Here is a 16154-nt window from a genome sequence, read left to right on the forward strand (position 1 = left end):
AAAACCAATAATCTAGAATTGACGTCACTAGCGTGCGGCGACTGTCCTTACCTCACGCTCTACAAAATATATTATCTTCACAGATATTTATAATAATGCATTAAAATTATCAGATCTGAATTGAATTATGTAGGTATCTCAAAGCACGTATTTTCGTCACTTTACGCGGATTTTTGACGATTTATCGCATCTGTGACATTACTTTGAGATCAACCCTCGTACATTTACTTACATGGTACTTTACACTCTCTAGCATTGTACATGTACGTAAATAAAAATTGTTCATTCACACGAAGCATCATATTGTATGTCCTTTTACAATCTATGGAAATGGCAATCTGAGGATCATGATCTGAGCATTCATCCATCTTCACTGTTAAGATGGTTTTACTGATCTTTAGAAAAAGCAGCTTTCTGGTAAGTAATTACTTTTAAGTGCAGTGTAAACCTATTAAACATGATTCCAATATGAGAACGAAGACAAGATAGTTTAAATATTTAAGAGTCAAAATGAGGGTGGCAAAGATGTATAGCGCAGTTAATATACGATCTCGCCTACAAAATAGCGGTTTTGCAAACATCGGACGTTTCAATAGCATACAAATTTTAGAATAAATATAATTATAGAAACACAAATTATAAAGTTATCCAAACAAAAATTCCTTATTATTTTACACGACTCCTGAACATCTTCAGGTTTTGTAGGGACCATAAAAGATAACAGTATTCAATAAAAAGGTGGATAGTTGAGTATTTGAACCATATAAATCCGAGGAAATCCGATTAAAATTACGTTCTACAGCTGTTGTAATGCTCGGTTACATTGAATTATTTGTGTTCAACGTGATCTTTTTACTGAAAATTTGACAGGTTAGTTAGTGACATTTCCAATGAATTCATGTATGTAGCTACATATATTGCGAAAATGCGAGGAAATTTGTACAATTCAACAAGCTCAAAGCCTTAGTCATAACTGAGAGCGTGTGTTTGGTGATCACGCGTGCGCTTCGGATTTTTCCGGTCCTCGCTGCCGTGGCTGATTGTAGGGCGAGAATGATAAAGTGACTGTAAGTTTAACAAGTTCGACATGCCATTTTTACATTATTTAAAATGTTACATTTGCTTTCACAAAGGTCAACATTTGATGATATTCACATTGTGATTAATAAGATTTATCTTATATTAAGAAACATTTCATTCATCACAGCCCTTTTGTTTTTGAAAATTAGGGATTACCGATAAAGAAAACCATGTAATTGAATTAAACGCATTCTTTTTCTTCCGAATCAAAAGAAAAATAACGATAATTTTTTTTAAATAATTTTCTATGAATTGATACAAAAAATGTAACTTTTTTTTCACATATTAAGGCATAAGTAAAGCAGCTTTTTTGAAAAAAAAAAATGTTTTTGTCAGGTCTTGCAATACAAATTTAAATGTCTAAATTTAATATGATTTTCGGAAAAAGTATTGAAGTGAGAATTCAGCTTGTTTTAAAAGTTAAATGTTCAGTTAATTGTTTGATTCCTTTTTTCTTTTCTGAATTCATTCACAGCGTTGACGTAAAGTTTATTGGAAATCAATGAAATACAACATAATTTTCTAATGGTGTTACCAGTACTTTATTTGTTTAGCTCACAATACATGGTACATAATACAGATTTGTACCGTTTCATATACATGTATATATGTTTACAGTCATGTAGCATGCATCTTGTCATTATGAGGAAAAATGGCATATACTAAATTTGATTAGTTTCGAATATATATATATATATATATATATAAATGTTTTATCAAATTGACTTTTTTCTTGATGAATTGTAGAGAAGTATTTCTCAGAAACACATCTGTTTCTAGTCATCGTCTAAATCGTTATGTATACTGTATTTCTAAAGGAATGTTTGCGGCCTCGACTTCAGCGTCTACAGCCTCACTCTGGGCAACTTTGAACCAGTTTTTCCAGTCACCAGCTTCACCTGCAATTACGTAAGGAGTAACTGTTAACTGTTGAAAGATCAGAAAGACAAATGATGACTTTCAATTTGTTTTACCTTTTTCTTAAATTAATAACTACGTTACATTTAATTAACATTCAGTTTAGCTCATTTCAAAATCGATTCATTTAATGTAATGATTTTGAATAATGATATATTTATTGATAAACTCGCTATTACCCCAACCCAACCCATCCTCTCCTGAGTATAAGAATATCAAAAGCCAAATAACAATAAAATGCGAACTTTCTTTAGAAGGTGTAAGTATAAAAACAACGGGGACGGATATTCTTGTCAGTCCACTTCAAATCGATGATAGTAGTCTTATATCTGCTGAACTTCACGTACAGGTGGAAATGTTCTTACCTTTTCTGTACATAATATGTTTGTCCCTAACATCTGTCACCATGCGCATGCCCTCTGGGATGTTGCTGTTTTTAAATTTGGACATTGTTTGAAATTCGCATTTGTTTGCTATTTCCTCGATCAGTTCTTCACTAGGCTTCAGTTCCAGGAAGTCAGCAATCATTTTAACGTGGCCTTTGAGGTCCTGAAAAATAATATTTCGTAGAAGACTTCAGTGACTTGTGCTTCAAACTGTAGCATGCATGAATAGGTAATTCTTTTGCGGGTTTTTAAAGTTTTATTTCAAAATCAAAATACAGACTCACAGCATGTGTTGTTAAAATTGTAATCATTTTCTTAAAAATGTTTACATCCTTCAGAGTAATTGGGCCTCAAAATACATTATTTATCTTATACAAGTACACTTTTTGATTGCATTGATAAAGGTATGTTAGTATAGAAAAACAGTCGTTCTTTCTGTAACAATGAGCGGTGATTGCACTTACTGTCTTCATCTTCTCGTAACAAATATTCAAAATGGGGTACGTGGGATTTTCTTTTTTAAAATCTGTCCAAGCCTTGATGTAATTTGTCCACAGACCACCTGGCACTAAATGGCAAAAAGAGCAATGAATTATCTGCTGTAAAAGTATTTGAGTACTTGATTTTGGACATTTATATATACGATAAAAAAAATCGGTTTTTTCTTTGTTTGGAAACTGCTTCATCGATTATAGTATTTGACTGCTGACACGCTATTGCTTAAAAAATTAAATCAATAAAACTGAATCGTACAAAAGAGAAAATTTTTGTTTTTATTGTTGTTTTACATTATTGTAGCAGCTGGAAGAGCAGCTTATTTTCTGTAATTCATAGTCAAAACCGACTTTACTAAAGGAGTAGCTTCAACTGTTTAGTCTTTCTTTCATGAATATCTCTCTCTCTCTCTCTCTCTCTCTCTCTCTCATTTGATCAGTAGATAAATAAATAGAAAAGCTTACACTGGTCTGTGATATACAAGTCGAAAAACACATCAAATTCCATGTCCTGCATCATGGCTCCTTCTTTGGTTTTCTTGAGGAAGTTAAAAAATGAGACGATCACGTCTTTGGGATTCCTGTAAATGTGAACCAGTTTACAGCGCTTTTGGATAGCATCTTTTGGCATGTGTTGGGGCAAAAGATGAGATACGAGAACACCATCGGGCACCTGCATCAGTTTTTCAACAGGTAGCATGTCAATCAGGGGAGGCATGTGTTTAGTAAATTCTGAGCTATTGTTTTTCAGCATGTCCACTATTTCATAGCACCAGTGAGTTCCTATAAATATAGAAATTAAAATCTAAAATAATTGTCATTAAATTTCGTTGTAATCGTTGTAATGTAAAAAAAAGTTTAAAAACATAAATTGAGAACAATTTCTCAATGATTGCTGCAAATTTTAAACTTAAAAAACGTTGGATAAGACTTTAAATATTAAACCTTTTGTTTTGCCAATGATTTTGGAAATTTTGATTTCGTGTTAGCTATGTAGCGCAAATGAAAAATGTGATTTTGCGCGCGCATATATATATATATATATATATATATATATATATATATATATATATATATATATATATATATATATATATATATATATATATATATATATATATATTTCAGAGATGTTTCTAGCTTAACGTGCAATTAAAAAAAATTCCCTTGAATTTTACTACATCGATCGCGTGAAGACAGGGGACGTCCCACACTAACCAGATTTCGGATATGATATAACAAAAACATCAGTGTCCTTAAAAGTTGCTTCAGAAAGTGCTTTCAGGCGATCCAATACGTTGCCAAAGACTCCTACTGGAAAGCGAGCGCCTTCGTGGTCCACAACTTTAAATACGACTTTTCCATTGGGATCTTTAACTTCTTTCTCAGTCATTGTCACAGAATCGTCCTGACTGTATGTTATATACTGAAAACAAAAATAAATTGTGTGTCAAGGAAGGCCATATTTACTCCATCTTAACTTTCTCATTACTACTGACGTCTTTCTAACCTAAGTGAAGTGATAAAAGAACCCAGTCGTTACATATGTTACCTGTAACGGGTCAACAAAAAAGTTTGCTGTAATCTATTAATTGAAGAAGCATCCCACATCCATCAGATCAGAATACAAAAGTATCTCATGGATTTCTAGTGTGAACATAATTTACTCATTCAATGGGTGTGTAATTCCCCTCTATCCCCTTCTCTAAAAGAAAATTGATCCGAAAACATTTGATAAACAAAATATGCATCTTTAAAGGGGAAAGAGGAACAGTTTTTAGGGGGGAGACAGATTATATGATTTTGAAAATGAAAGGAATGCGTTGGGGGGTCGTTCGTTGAGTCGACCACGGTTTGTTGGCGACAAAGGAAAATAAGTGTAAGAAGTCACAGAACTACTTACAACAAATGAACAATGCCAAATGTCACATTAAGAAAATAAGCTTAGTACTTGGGTCTTGGCCATTAAAAATGGTTAAAGACACTTTTCAAAAACATTAATTTTGAAACAAACAGAATGAAAAACATAAGATCTTATTGTACACACTTTCAAACTACTTTCTAAAATTAAAGAAATTTTAGAGTTTTAATGGCTTCAGTATGTTTATTTGAAATATTGAAACCAAAGCTTTTTATGAAACTTGGTGACAATATGTTATGACATGTAAGCAGTGAAAATATTAGTGTGACATTTGCTTTGCTATATACAATTTAGCTTTAAAACATCTAGAAAACAACCCCGCCTCACATTGATCCGCGCATGCATTTAATATACTGGAGCAAGAACGTTCTTCGCCAGATGTGTATAACCTTCAACTTTAATAAAGACATTAACTGCATTTTTACTATGTCAGGCATTCCTTTTAACATTTTCAAGTATTTGATTTAGATAAATTTATCTTAAAGTCTCGGTTCGGAAAATCTATCGATTGCTGGACGCAGAAATGTTTGTTTTACATGTATAATGTATATTACTAGATATATCAACTGACCCAATTCAACACACCACATTAACTATACATGTCCGAATAGCCACACATATAATTATGAAAGGTCAACGCACTCAAACTAAGGTAAATCAGAAAATGTATACAATCACTAAAATATGTTTTACGGTGCTACCGTTTGGGCGAACGCAGAGAGATCTTAATAAATACATAGGCTGACTTGCTCCCCCTAAAAAATTGTTCTTTACTCTTGGAGAAAATTGATCAGTCTGTAAAAATTTTACTTTGATCAAATATGTAAACGACATATTTTATTTTTTCTCTAGTACCTTGTACTTATTTGATTTTTCCCTTGTTCATCAATTTGTTTTATTTAAATATTATATTTTTAATATTCTTATGCATGTTAATAGGCAATATTCAGCAATATATATTTACAGTTAATGTAAAGAGGTACTTACCGCGTGTAGTTGGCGAGATAACACGTTGGTGTATTTTTTTTTTGACAGTAGATCTGTCCTCACAGGTCCTAAATATAGTTGAAATTCGTTCTATATTCTCAACTCTATGGATGAATCACTCCAGGGCATTCACGTGGCCTATACAAACATACTACTCTGTGTATACAGAAAAATAACGAGGTTAATGTGGCGTTTATTTTTCTCGTGCAATCTGTGTCGAATATTTCTTATGTTAATTGTGATACTTACATAAAGAAAAAACAAAACAAAACAAAACGATCTAGTTTTTCAACTTCTAACCATATTCAGTTAAATATTAATTTTATTTTGGACGACGTAGTATAAAGTTTAATCGTGTGTTGTATAAGCTGAAAAGTGTTGTCTTTGCTTTAAAAATGGTTACGAACAAATTAAGCAAAAGAATTGGTATCACTGTTGTATCAATCAAGAAAAATAATTTGAATTGTAAACTTTTTGGTACTTTTATATTCGAATTATAGAATAATATTATCTGAATTCTATAATGATATTCAACTCAACCTAAATGTTGTTTTTTTTCAAAATTATTTTGGGCAATACAAAGTGCAAAATAAACATTTAAAGCACTTATCAGTATGTCTAAATTGTTGATACCTTAAAATACAGACTGTGAAAGAACTAAGTGGAAAAAACCCTCATGCTATCTTTTCATATCAAAATAGCCAGATGTAAAATATGAATATGTCGATTGCAAGCTAGACAGGTTAATCATAGTTGTCACACCTATTGTACTTCATAGATGTTCATTATGCAGAGTCCTTAAATTTGATTTTTGAAGTAAACTTGTTTCTAAACAAAATATTTAGACTTTCAACAAAGTTACAAAATCCCTCGGAGAGAATGAAAAAAAATGTTGTGAGAGTTAATGAAAACTTTGAATGAGTGTAGTCTACCTGTTTCATTTTGTACCAGGAAAACGTTGTAATCGACTGGATTATAAAAATTCGGGACTCTTTTTTTTATATAATTGTCTCCCAATTTAAACGATTATAAAATTGTAAAAAATCAAATTTACGAATAGAAATTAGCTTCAAATTTTTAAAACTATCATTGAATCTAAATCTCATTATATCTGCATAGAAAATATTAAAAGAATTCCTGTACTTCCTGAAAAATGACAAATTACTTCTAGAAAGTCAGTTGGTGTTACAGATTGTAAAAACCGTAAATATACTTTATATAGTTGTTGTTAGATTATTCACGCTTCACCGCGTGTTTAATTGATTTTATTACCTAATCAAAGGGATTTTGTTGTTTTATTAAAATTTAAATATTTTCGTCTATTTTGTATGTGTATTCAGATTTGAAAGTGATCTATTGAACTGCCGATCAAGAGACTGCGATCTATTAGACTGCCGGTCAATAGACTGTGATCTATTGGACCGCCGGTCAATAGACTGCGATCTATCGGACCGGTAACGTATTTTAGAAAAACTGAAATTGCTACAAGATGAAAAGATAACTTTATTATGTTATGTCATTTCATCCCGACTCTTGTTTGATATTAGGAAGTAGAAATATATTATAATATATATATATATATATATATATATATATATATATATATATATATATATATATATATATATATATATATATATATATATATATATATATATATATATATATATTAAAATCATAACGTACATGTAACGTCGCAAGGTGAAGAACATCATAGGTAAATAAATCCTTCACTTTCAATGCCAAATAAAGATATTATTTTATAGTTATTGGATCTTCATGAAACATCATAACTTTAATCTTCTGACATATATAAATATAAATCCATAAAAATTTGGAATTGTGCAAAAAATGCCCTAAGGACCCTTTTTTCATGGACGCAATCAATTAAGATCGTCAATTCTAACGGTATTAATTAATTTAAAATTGATAGCTTTTTGGAAGACGGCAGTAATACATTTCCACTTCTTATCCCCTTCCTCTACAAAATTAAGACAAGATTAGTCAGTTACTTTCCTGGGAGTAGCTTATACAAGGATGATAATACATGGCAAAATTAAAGTTCCCAACCGGCGTATTTTCACTCAGATGTATTCTGACGTGTTCTGTGAAAAATGTCAATGTCATAACGTCGAAGTCAAACCTGTAGATAAGCATCGATTAGATGAAAAAGTTTCGAGGTATTCCGAATTCGTATGAACGGTGTTCCTAAAAGGTGTAACAAAAAGTTGAAATAAATGGTTATGACACAGAGATGTTATGAAGGTGCGTGCCTTTGTTCAGGGGAGAAAAAAAACCCCATATATTTTATTCTATGTATTAATAAATGTAATAATTATCCTTTATTATGAGAAATTAATATCATATCAGTTTTTACAAATTATTGCAAATAAAAATTTAAGTAGAGCATCGTGGCCAATTTGGATAGAGTACTAAATTATGAAATTCTACCAGAAAACCAATAATCTAGAATTGACGTCACTAGCGTGCGGCGACTGTCCTTACCTCACGCTCTACAAAATATATTATCTTCACAGATATTTATAATAATGCATTAAAATTATCAGATCTGAATTGAATTATGTAGATATCTCAAAGCACGTATTTTCGTCACTTTACGCGGATTTTTGACGATTTATCGCATCTGTGACATTACTTTGAGATCAACCCTCGTACATTTACTTACATGGTACTTTACACTCTCTAGCATTGTACATGTACGTAAATAAAAATTGTTCATTCACACGAAGCATCATATTGTATGTCCTTTTACAATCTATGGAAATGGCAATCTGAGGATCATGATCTGAGCATTCATCCATCTTCACTGTTAAGATGGTTTTACTGATCTTTAGAAAAAGCAGCTTTCTGGTAAGTAATTACTTTTAAGTGCAGTGTAAACCTATTAAACATGATTCCAATATGAGAACGAAGACAAGATAGTTTAAATATTTAAGAGTCAAAATGAGGGTGGCAAAGATGTATAGCGCAGTTAGTATACGATCTCGCCTACAAAATAGCGGTTTTGCAAACATCGGACGTTTCAATAGCATACAAATTTTAGAATAAATATAATTATAGAAACACAAATTATAAAGTTATCAGAACAAAAATTCCTTATTATTTTACACGACTCCTGAACATCTTCAGGTTTTGTAGGGACCATAAAAGATAACAGTATTCAATAAAAAGGTGGATAGTTGAGTATTTGAACCATATTAATCCGAGGAAATCCGATTAAAATTACGTTCTACAGCTGTTGTAATGCTCGGTTACATTGAATTATTTGTGTTCAACGTGATCTTTTTACTGAAAATTTGACAGGTTAGTTAGTGACATTTCCAATGAATTCATGTATGTAGCTACATATATTGCGAAAATGCGAGGAAATTTGTACAATTCAACAAGCTCAAAGCCTTAGTCATAACTGAGAGCGTGTGTTTGGTGATCACGCGTGCGCTGCGGATTTTTCCGGTCCTCGCTGCCGTGGCTGATCGTAGGGCGAGAATGATAAAGTGACTGTAAGTTTAACAAGTTCGACGTGCCATTTTTACATTATTTAAAATGTTACATTTGCTTTCACAAAGGTCAACATTTGATGATATTCACATTGTGATTAATAAGTTTCATCTTATATTAAGAAACATTTCATTCATCACAGCCCTTTTGTTTTTGAAAATTAGGGATTACCGATAAAGAAAACCATGTAATTGAATTAAACGCATTCTTTTTCTTCCGAATCAATAGAAAAATAACGATAATTTGTTTTAAATAATTTTCTATGAATTGATACAAAAAATGTAACTTTTTTTCACATATTAAGGCATAAGTAAAGCAGCTTTTTTGAAAAAAAAAATGTTTTTGTCAGGTCTTGCAATACAAAATTTAAATGTCTAAATTTAATATGATTTTCGGAAAAAGTATTGAAGTGAGAATTCAGCTTGTTTTTAAAGTTAAATGTTCAGTTAATTGTTTGATTCCTTTTTTCTTTTCTGAATTCATTCACAGCGTTGACGTAAAATTTATTGGAAATCAATGAAATACAACATAATTTTCTAATGGTGTTACCAGTACTTTATTTGTTTAGCTCACAATACATGGTACATAATACAGATTTGTACCGTTTCATATACATGTATATATGTTTACAGTCATGTAGCATGCATCTTGTCATTATGAGGAAAAATGGCATATACTAAATTTGATTAGTTTCGAATATATATATATATATAAATGTTTTATCAAATTGACTTTTTTCTTGATGAATTGTAGAGAAGTATTTCTCAGAAACACATCTGTTTCTAGTCATCGTCTAAATCGTTATGTATACTGTATTTCTAAAGGAATGTTTGCGGCCTCGACTTCAGCGTCTACAGCCTCACTCTGGGCAACTTTGAACCAGTTTTTCCAGTCACCAGCTTCACCTGCAATTACGTAAGGAGTAACTGTTAACTGTTGAAAGATCAGAAAGACAAATGATGACTTTCAATTTGTTTTACCTTTTTCTTAAATTAATAACTACGTTACATTTAATTAACATTCAGTTTAGCTCATTTCAAAATCGATTCATTTAATGTAATGATTTTGAATAATGATATATTTATTGATAAACTCACTATTACCCCAACCCAACCCATCCTCTCCTGAGTATAAGAATATCAAAAGCCAAATAACAATAAAATGCGAACATTCTTTAGAAGGTATAAGTATAAAAACAACGGGGACGGATATTCTTGTCAGTCCACTTCAAATCGATGATAGTAGTCTTATATCTGCTGAACTTCACGTACAAGTGGAAATGTTCTTACCTTTTCTGTACATAATATGTTTGTCCCTAACATCTGTCACCATGCGCATGCCCTCTGGGATGTTGCTGTTTTTAAATTTGGACATTGTTTGAAATTCGCATTTGTTTGCTATTTCCTCGATCAGTTCTTCACTAGGCTTCAGTTCCAGGAAGTCAGCAATCATTTTAACGTGGCCTTTGAGGTCCTGAAAAATAATATTTCGTAGAAGACTTCAGTGACTTGTGCTTCATACTGTAGCTTGCATGAATAGGTAATTCTTTTGCAGGTTTTTAAAGTTTTATTTCAAAATCAAAATGTCTTGCTCCTTCAAATACAGACTCACAGCATGTGTTGTTAAAATTGTAATCATTTTCTTAAAAATGTTTACATCCTACAGAGTAATTGGGCCTCAAAATACATTATTTATCTTATACAAGTACACTTTTTGATTGCATTGATAAAGGTATGTTAGTATAGAAAAACAGTCGTTCTTTCTGTAACAATGAGCGGTGATTGCACTTACTGTCTTCATCTTCTCGTAACAAATATTCAAAATGGGGTACGTGGGATTTTCTTTTTTAAAATCTGTCCAAGCCTTGATGTAATTTGTCCACAGACCACCTGGCACTAAATGGCAAAAAGATCAATGAATTATCTGCTGTAAAAGTATTTGAGTACTTGATTTTGGACATTTATATATACGATAAAAAAATCGGTTTTTTCTTTGTTTGGAAACTGCTTCATCGATTATAGTATTTGACTGCTGACACGCTATTGCTTAAAAAATGAAATCAATAAAACTGAATCGTACAAAAGAGAAAAATTTTGTTTTTATTGTTGTTTTACATTATTGTAGCAGCTGGAATAGCAGCTTATTTTCTGTAATTCATAGTCAAAACCGACTTTACTAAAGGAGTAGCTTCAACTGTTTAGTCTTTCTTTCATGAATCTCTCTCTCTCTCTCTCTCTCTCTCTCTCTCTCTCTCTCTCTTTCTCATTTGATCAGTAGATAAATGAATAGAAAAGCTTACACTGGTCTGTGATATACAAGTCGAAAAACACATCAAATTCCATGTCCTGCATCATGGCTCCTTCTTTGGTTTTCTTGAGGAAGTTAAAAAATGAGACGATCACGTCTTTGGGATTCCTGTAAATGTGAACCAGTTTACAGCGCTTTTGGATAGCATCTTTTGGCATGTGTTGGGGCAAAAGATGAGATACGAGAACACCATCGGGCACCTGCATGAGTTTTTCAACAGGTAGCATGTCAATCAGGGGAGGCATGTGTTTAGTAAATTCTGAGCTATTGTTTCTCAGCATGTCCACTATTTCATAGCACCAGTGAGTTCCTAGAAATATAGAAATCAAAAGCTAAAATAATTGTTATTAAATGGCTTTGTAATATAAAAAAAAACATAAATTGAGAACAATTGCTCAATGATTGTTGCCAATTTTAAACTTAAAAAACGTTGGATAAGACTTCAAATATTAAACCTTTTGTTTTGCCAATGATTTTGGAAATTTTGATTTCGTGTTAGCTATGTAGCGCAAATGAAAAATGTGATTTTGCGCGCATAGATAGATAGATAGATAGATATTTCAGAGATGTTTCTAACTTAACGTGCAATTAAAAAAATTCCCATGAATTTTACTACATCGATCACGTGAAGACAGGGGACGTCCCACACTAACCAGATTTCGGATATGATATAACAAAAACATCAGTGTCCTTAAAAGTTGCTTCAGAAAGTGCTTTCAGGCGATCCAATACGTTGCCAAAGACTCCTACTGGAAAGCGAGCGCCTTCGTGGTCCACAACTTTAAATACGACTTTTCCATTGGGATCTTTAACTTCTTTCTCAGTCATTGTCACAGAATCGTCCTGACCGTATGTTATATACTGAAAACAAAATTAAATTGTGTGTCAAGGAAGGCAATATTTACTCCATCTTAACTTTCTCATTACTACTGACGTCTTTCTAACCTAAGTGAAGTGATAAAAGAACCCAGTCGTTACATATGTTACCTCTAACGGGTCGACAAAAAGTTTGCTGTAATCTATTAATTGAAGAAGCATCCCACATCCATCAGATCAGAATACAAAAGTATCTCATGGATTTCTAGTGCGAACATAATTTACTCATTCAATGGGTGTGTAATTCCCCTCTATCCCCTTCTCTAAAAGAAAATTGATTCGAAAACATTTGATAAAAAAATATGCATCTTTAAAGGGGAAAGAGGAACAGTTTTTAGGGGAGACAGATTATATGATTTTGAAAATGAAAGGAATGCGTTGGGGGGTCGTTCGTTGAGTCGACCACGGTTTGTTGGCGACAAAGGAAAATAAGTGTAAGAAGTCGCAGAACTACTTACAACAAATGAACAATGCCAAATGTCACATTAAGAGAATAAGCTTAGTACTTGGGTCTTGGCCATTAAAAATGCTTAAAGACACTTTTCAAAAACATTAATTTTGAAACAAACAGAATGAAAAACATAAGATCTTATTGTACACACTTTCAAACTGCTTTCTAAAATTAAAGAAATTTTAGAGTTTTAATGGCATCAGTATGTTTATTTGAAATATTGAAACCAAAGCTTTTTATGAAACTTGGTGACAATATGTTATGACATGTAAGCAGTGAAAATATTAGTGTGACATTTGCTTTGCTACATACAATTTAGAACATCTAGAAAACAACCCCGCCTCACATTGATCCGCGCATGCATTTAATATACTGGAGCAAGAACGTTCTTCGCCAGATGTGTATAACCTTCAACTTTAATAAAGACATTAACTGCATTTTTACTATGTCAAGCACTCCTTTTAACATTTTCAAGTATTTGATTAAGATAAATTTATCTTTAAGTCTCGGTTCGGAAAATCTATCGATTGCTGGACGCAGAGATGTTTGTTTTACATGTACAATGTATATTACTAGATATATCAACTGACCCGATTCAACACACTACATTAACTATACATGTCCGAATAACCACGCATATAATTATGAAAGGTCAACGCACTCAAACTAAGGCAAATCAGAAAATGTATACAATCACTAAAATATGTTTTACGGTGCTACCGTTTGGGCGAACGCAGAAAGATCTTAATATATACATAGGCTGACTTGCTCCCCCTTAAAAATTGTTCTTTACTCTTGGAGAAAATTGATCAGTCTGTAAAAATTTTACTTTGATCAAATATGTAAACGACATATTTTATTTTTTCTCTAGTACCTTGTACTTATTTGATTTTCCCTTGTTCATCAATTTGTTCTATTTAAATATTATATTTTTAATATTCTTATGCATGTTAATAGGCAATATTCAGCAATATAGATTTACAGTTAATGTAAAGAGGTACTTACCGCGTGTAGTTGGCGAGATAACACGTTGGTGTATTTTTTTTTTGACAGTGGATCCGTCCTCACAGGTCCTAAATATAGTTGAAATTCGTTCTATATTCTCAACTCTATGGATGAATCACTTCAGGGCATTCACGTGGCCTATGCAAACATACTACTCTGTGTATACAGAAAAATAACGAGGTTAATGTGGCGTTTATTTTTCTCGTGCAATCTGTGTCGAATATTTCTTATGTTAATTGTGATACTTACATAAAGAAAAAAAAAACAAAACGATCTAGTTTTTCAACTTCTAACCATATTCAGTTAAATATTAATTTTATTTTGGACGACGTAGTATAAAGTTTAATCGTGTGTTGTATAAGCTGAAAAGTGTTGTCTTTGCTTTAAAAATGGTTACGAACAAATTAAGCAAAAGAATTGGTATCACTGTTGTATCAATCAAGAAAAATAATTTGAATTGTAAACTTTTTGGTACTTTTATATTCGAATTATAGAATAATATTATCTGAATTCTATAATGATATTCAACTCAACCTAAATGTTGTTTTTTTCAAAATTATTTTGGGCAATACAAAGTGCAAAATAAACATTTAATGCACTCATCAGTATGTCTAAATTGTTGATACCTTAAAATACAGACTGTGAAAGAACTAAGTGGAAAAAACCCTCATGCTATCTTTTCATATCAAAATTGCCAGAGGTAAAATATGAATATGTCGATTGCAAGCTAGACAGGTTAATCATAGTTGTCACACCTATTGAACTTCATAGATGTTCATTATGCAGAGTCCTTAAATTTGATTTTTGAAGTAAACTTGTTTCTAAACAAAATATTCAGACTTTCAGCAAAGTTACAAAATCCATCGGAGAGAATGAAAAAAAAAGTTGTGAGAGTTAATGAAAACTTTGAATGAGTGTAGTCTACCTGTTTTATTTTGTACCAAGAAAACGTTGTAATCGACTGGATTATAAAAATTCGGGACTTTTTTTTATATAATTGTCTCCCAATTTAAACGATTATAATATTGTAAAATATCATATTTACAAATTCAAATAAACTTCAAAATTTTTTAAACTCCGTGAGTCTTTGGAATCATTGAATCAAAATCTCATTGAATCTGCATAGAAAATATCAAAAGAAATCCTGTACTTCCTGGAAAATGACAAATGACTTCTAGAAAGTCATTTGGTGTTACAGATTGGAAAAAAAACCGTAAATGTACTTTATATATTTTTTGTTAGATTATTTACGTTTCAGCGCGTGTTTAATTGATAAAGTAGCATGTTTGTAAGTATATTCCTAACACTGTTAATGTAGTCAAGATAGTGTACCTATTTGAACTTACTATAATACTAACAGCAAACAATACTTAAAAGTAAAATGCATTGGTACTGATACTGTATTATTTTTTGCTCTTTTCGCCCTCGTTGTCAGCTGGCAAATTTAAGACCGGGCGAATTTCAGTTTCTCATAATATCTCTCTTTAAACACAGCTATGTCTGTGCGAATTCAAGATGGGGCGAAACTGTATCCAAGTGAAGAAGGGTGACAATTACCCTGTACGCAATTACCTGTACATGTAATTGTAAATCGGTAAGTTAGGAGAGGACAAAATTGATTCGTTTTTAAAAGATGACGCTGAATATTAACGTCAATCTATTTCGCTTCATCTTATCATTATCATTTTATGCCATGTCGTATTAATGGTATAAAAGTAGCAATATGAATGCGAGGCTTTATATTTTGTTGATCATAGGAGAGAATTTGCATTTAAAAAAATACGCGGGGCATATATACATGTAGAGTTTTAAGATACATGTATGTTTGATAAACTTAAAGAAAACATTTAGCGTTTGATCCCTAACCATATCTGTTCTCGGTGTTTGCGTTTGAATTGGAAAACTTCTGTTAAAAAAGGGGGTATTTGATTTAAAGAATGAATTTATTCAATTTAAGTAAAAATGTGTCTAGCTTAATTTAAATATATATATGTTCAAAATCATGAAGATCTCAGCAAATGAACGACGATTATCCGGTTAATTTAATAAGTGAGGCATGTATTCTTTTTACAACACATGACGTATTGTCATTCCTCTTTTGTTCAATGTCAAACTTATTCCATACACAAAATGGTCTGGTTTTTCACCTTTTACTTGTTAAACACTTAATCGATTCTACAACAGCAAAACAATGTACAATGCCAGCTACT

General features: G+C 31.7%; 3 protein-coding genes across 3 annotated transcripts in view; 1 reads left to right on the forward strand and 2 right to left on the reverse strand.

The window, feature by feature from the left end:
* Nucleotides 1-16154, forward strand: part of LOC128160211 (nucleolar protein dao-5-like) — a 148455-nt gene that overhangs the window by 25900 nt on the left and 106401 nt on the right. The gene's annotated exons all lie outside the window — the stretch shown is intronic.
* Nucleotides 1607-5864, reverse strand: LOC128160214 (sulfotransferase 1B1-like). Its single transcript, XM_052823503.1, has 6 exons — nucleotides 5787-5864; nucleotides 4097-4304; nucleotides 3344-3661; nucleotides 2849-2952; nucleotides 2364-2547; nucleotides 1607-1979 (listed from the first exon to the last, which is right to left on the reverse strand). Exons 2-6 carry the CDS (start codon nucleotides 4269-4271, stop codon nucleotides 1876-1878), a joined length of 885 nt encoding a protein of 294 aa, XP_052679463.1. The 5' UTR covers nucleotides 4272-4304; nucleotides 5787-5864; the 3' UTR covers nucleotides 1607-1875.
* On the reverse strand, nucleotides 9846-14080 carry LOC128160213 (sulfotransferase 1B1-like). The gene is made up of 6 exons (XM_052823502.1): nucleotides 13945-14080; nucleotides 12266-12473; nucleotides 11605-11922; nucleotides 11097-11200; nucleotides 10595-10778; nucleotides 9846-10210 (listed from the first exon to the last, which is right to left on the reverse strand). Exons 2-6 carry the CDS (start codon nucleotides 12438-12440, stop codon nucleotides 10107-10109), a joined length of 885 nt encoding a protein of 294 aa, XP_052679462.1. The 5' UTR covers nucleotides 12441-12473; nucleotides 13945-14080; the 3' UTR covers nucleotides 9846-10106.

Source organism: Crassostrea angulata, chromosome 8, assembly GCF_025612915.1.
Source record: "Crassostrea angulata isolate pt1a10 chromosome 8, ASM2561291v2, whole genome shotgun sequence".
NCBI classification, from domain to species: domain Eukaryota; kingdom Metazoa; phylum Mollusca; class Bivalvia; order Ostreida; family Ostreidae; genus Magallana; species Magallana angulata.

What these genes read in the sequence shown, in the direction of transcription:
- LOC128160214 (XM_052823503.1), bottom strand. Translation starts at nt 4,271, where the DNA reads ATGACTGAGAAAGAAGTTAAAGATCCCAATGGAAAAGTCGTATTTAAA. An exon ending in CTTGTATATCACAGACCAGT is followed by an intron (nt 2,953 to 3,343) that starts GTAAGCTTTTCT and finishes TTTGCCATTTAG; the next exon opens with TGCCAGGTGGTCTGTGGACA. An exon ending in GTTACGAGAAGATGAAGACA is followed by an intron (nt 2,548 to 2,848) that starts GTAAGTGCAATC and finishes ATTATTTTTCAG; the next exon opens with GACCTCAAAGGCCACGTTAA.
- LOC128160213 (XM_052823502.1), bottom strand. Translation starts at nt 12,440, where the DNA reads ATGACTGAGAAAGAAGTTAAAGATCCCAATGGAAAAGTCGTATTTAAA. An exon ending in CTTGTATATCACAGACCAGT is followed by an intron (nt 11,201 to 11,604) that starts GTAAGCTTTTCT and finishes TTTGCCATTTAG; the next exon opens with TGCCAGGTGGTCTGTGGACA. An exon ending in GTTACGAGAAGATGAAGACA is followed by an intron (nt 10,779 to 11,096) that starts GTAAGTGCAATC and finishes ATTATTTTTCAG; the next exon opens with GACCTCAAAGGCCACGTTAA.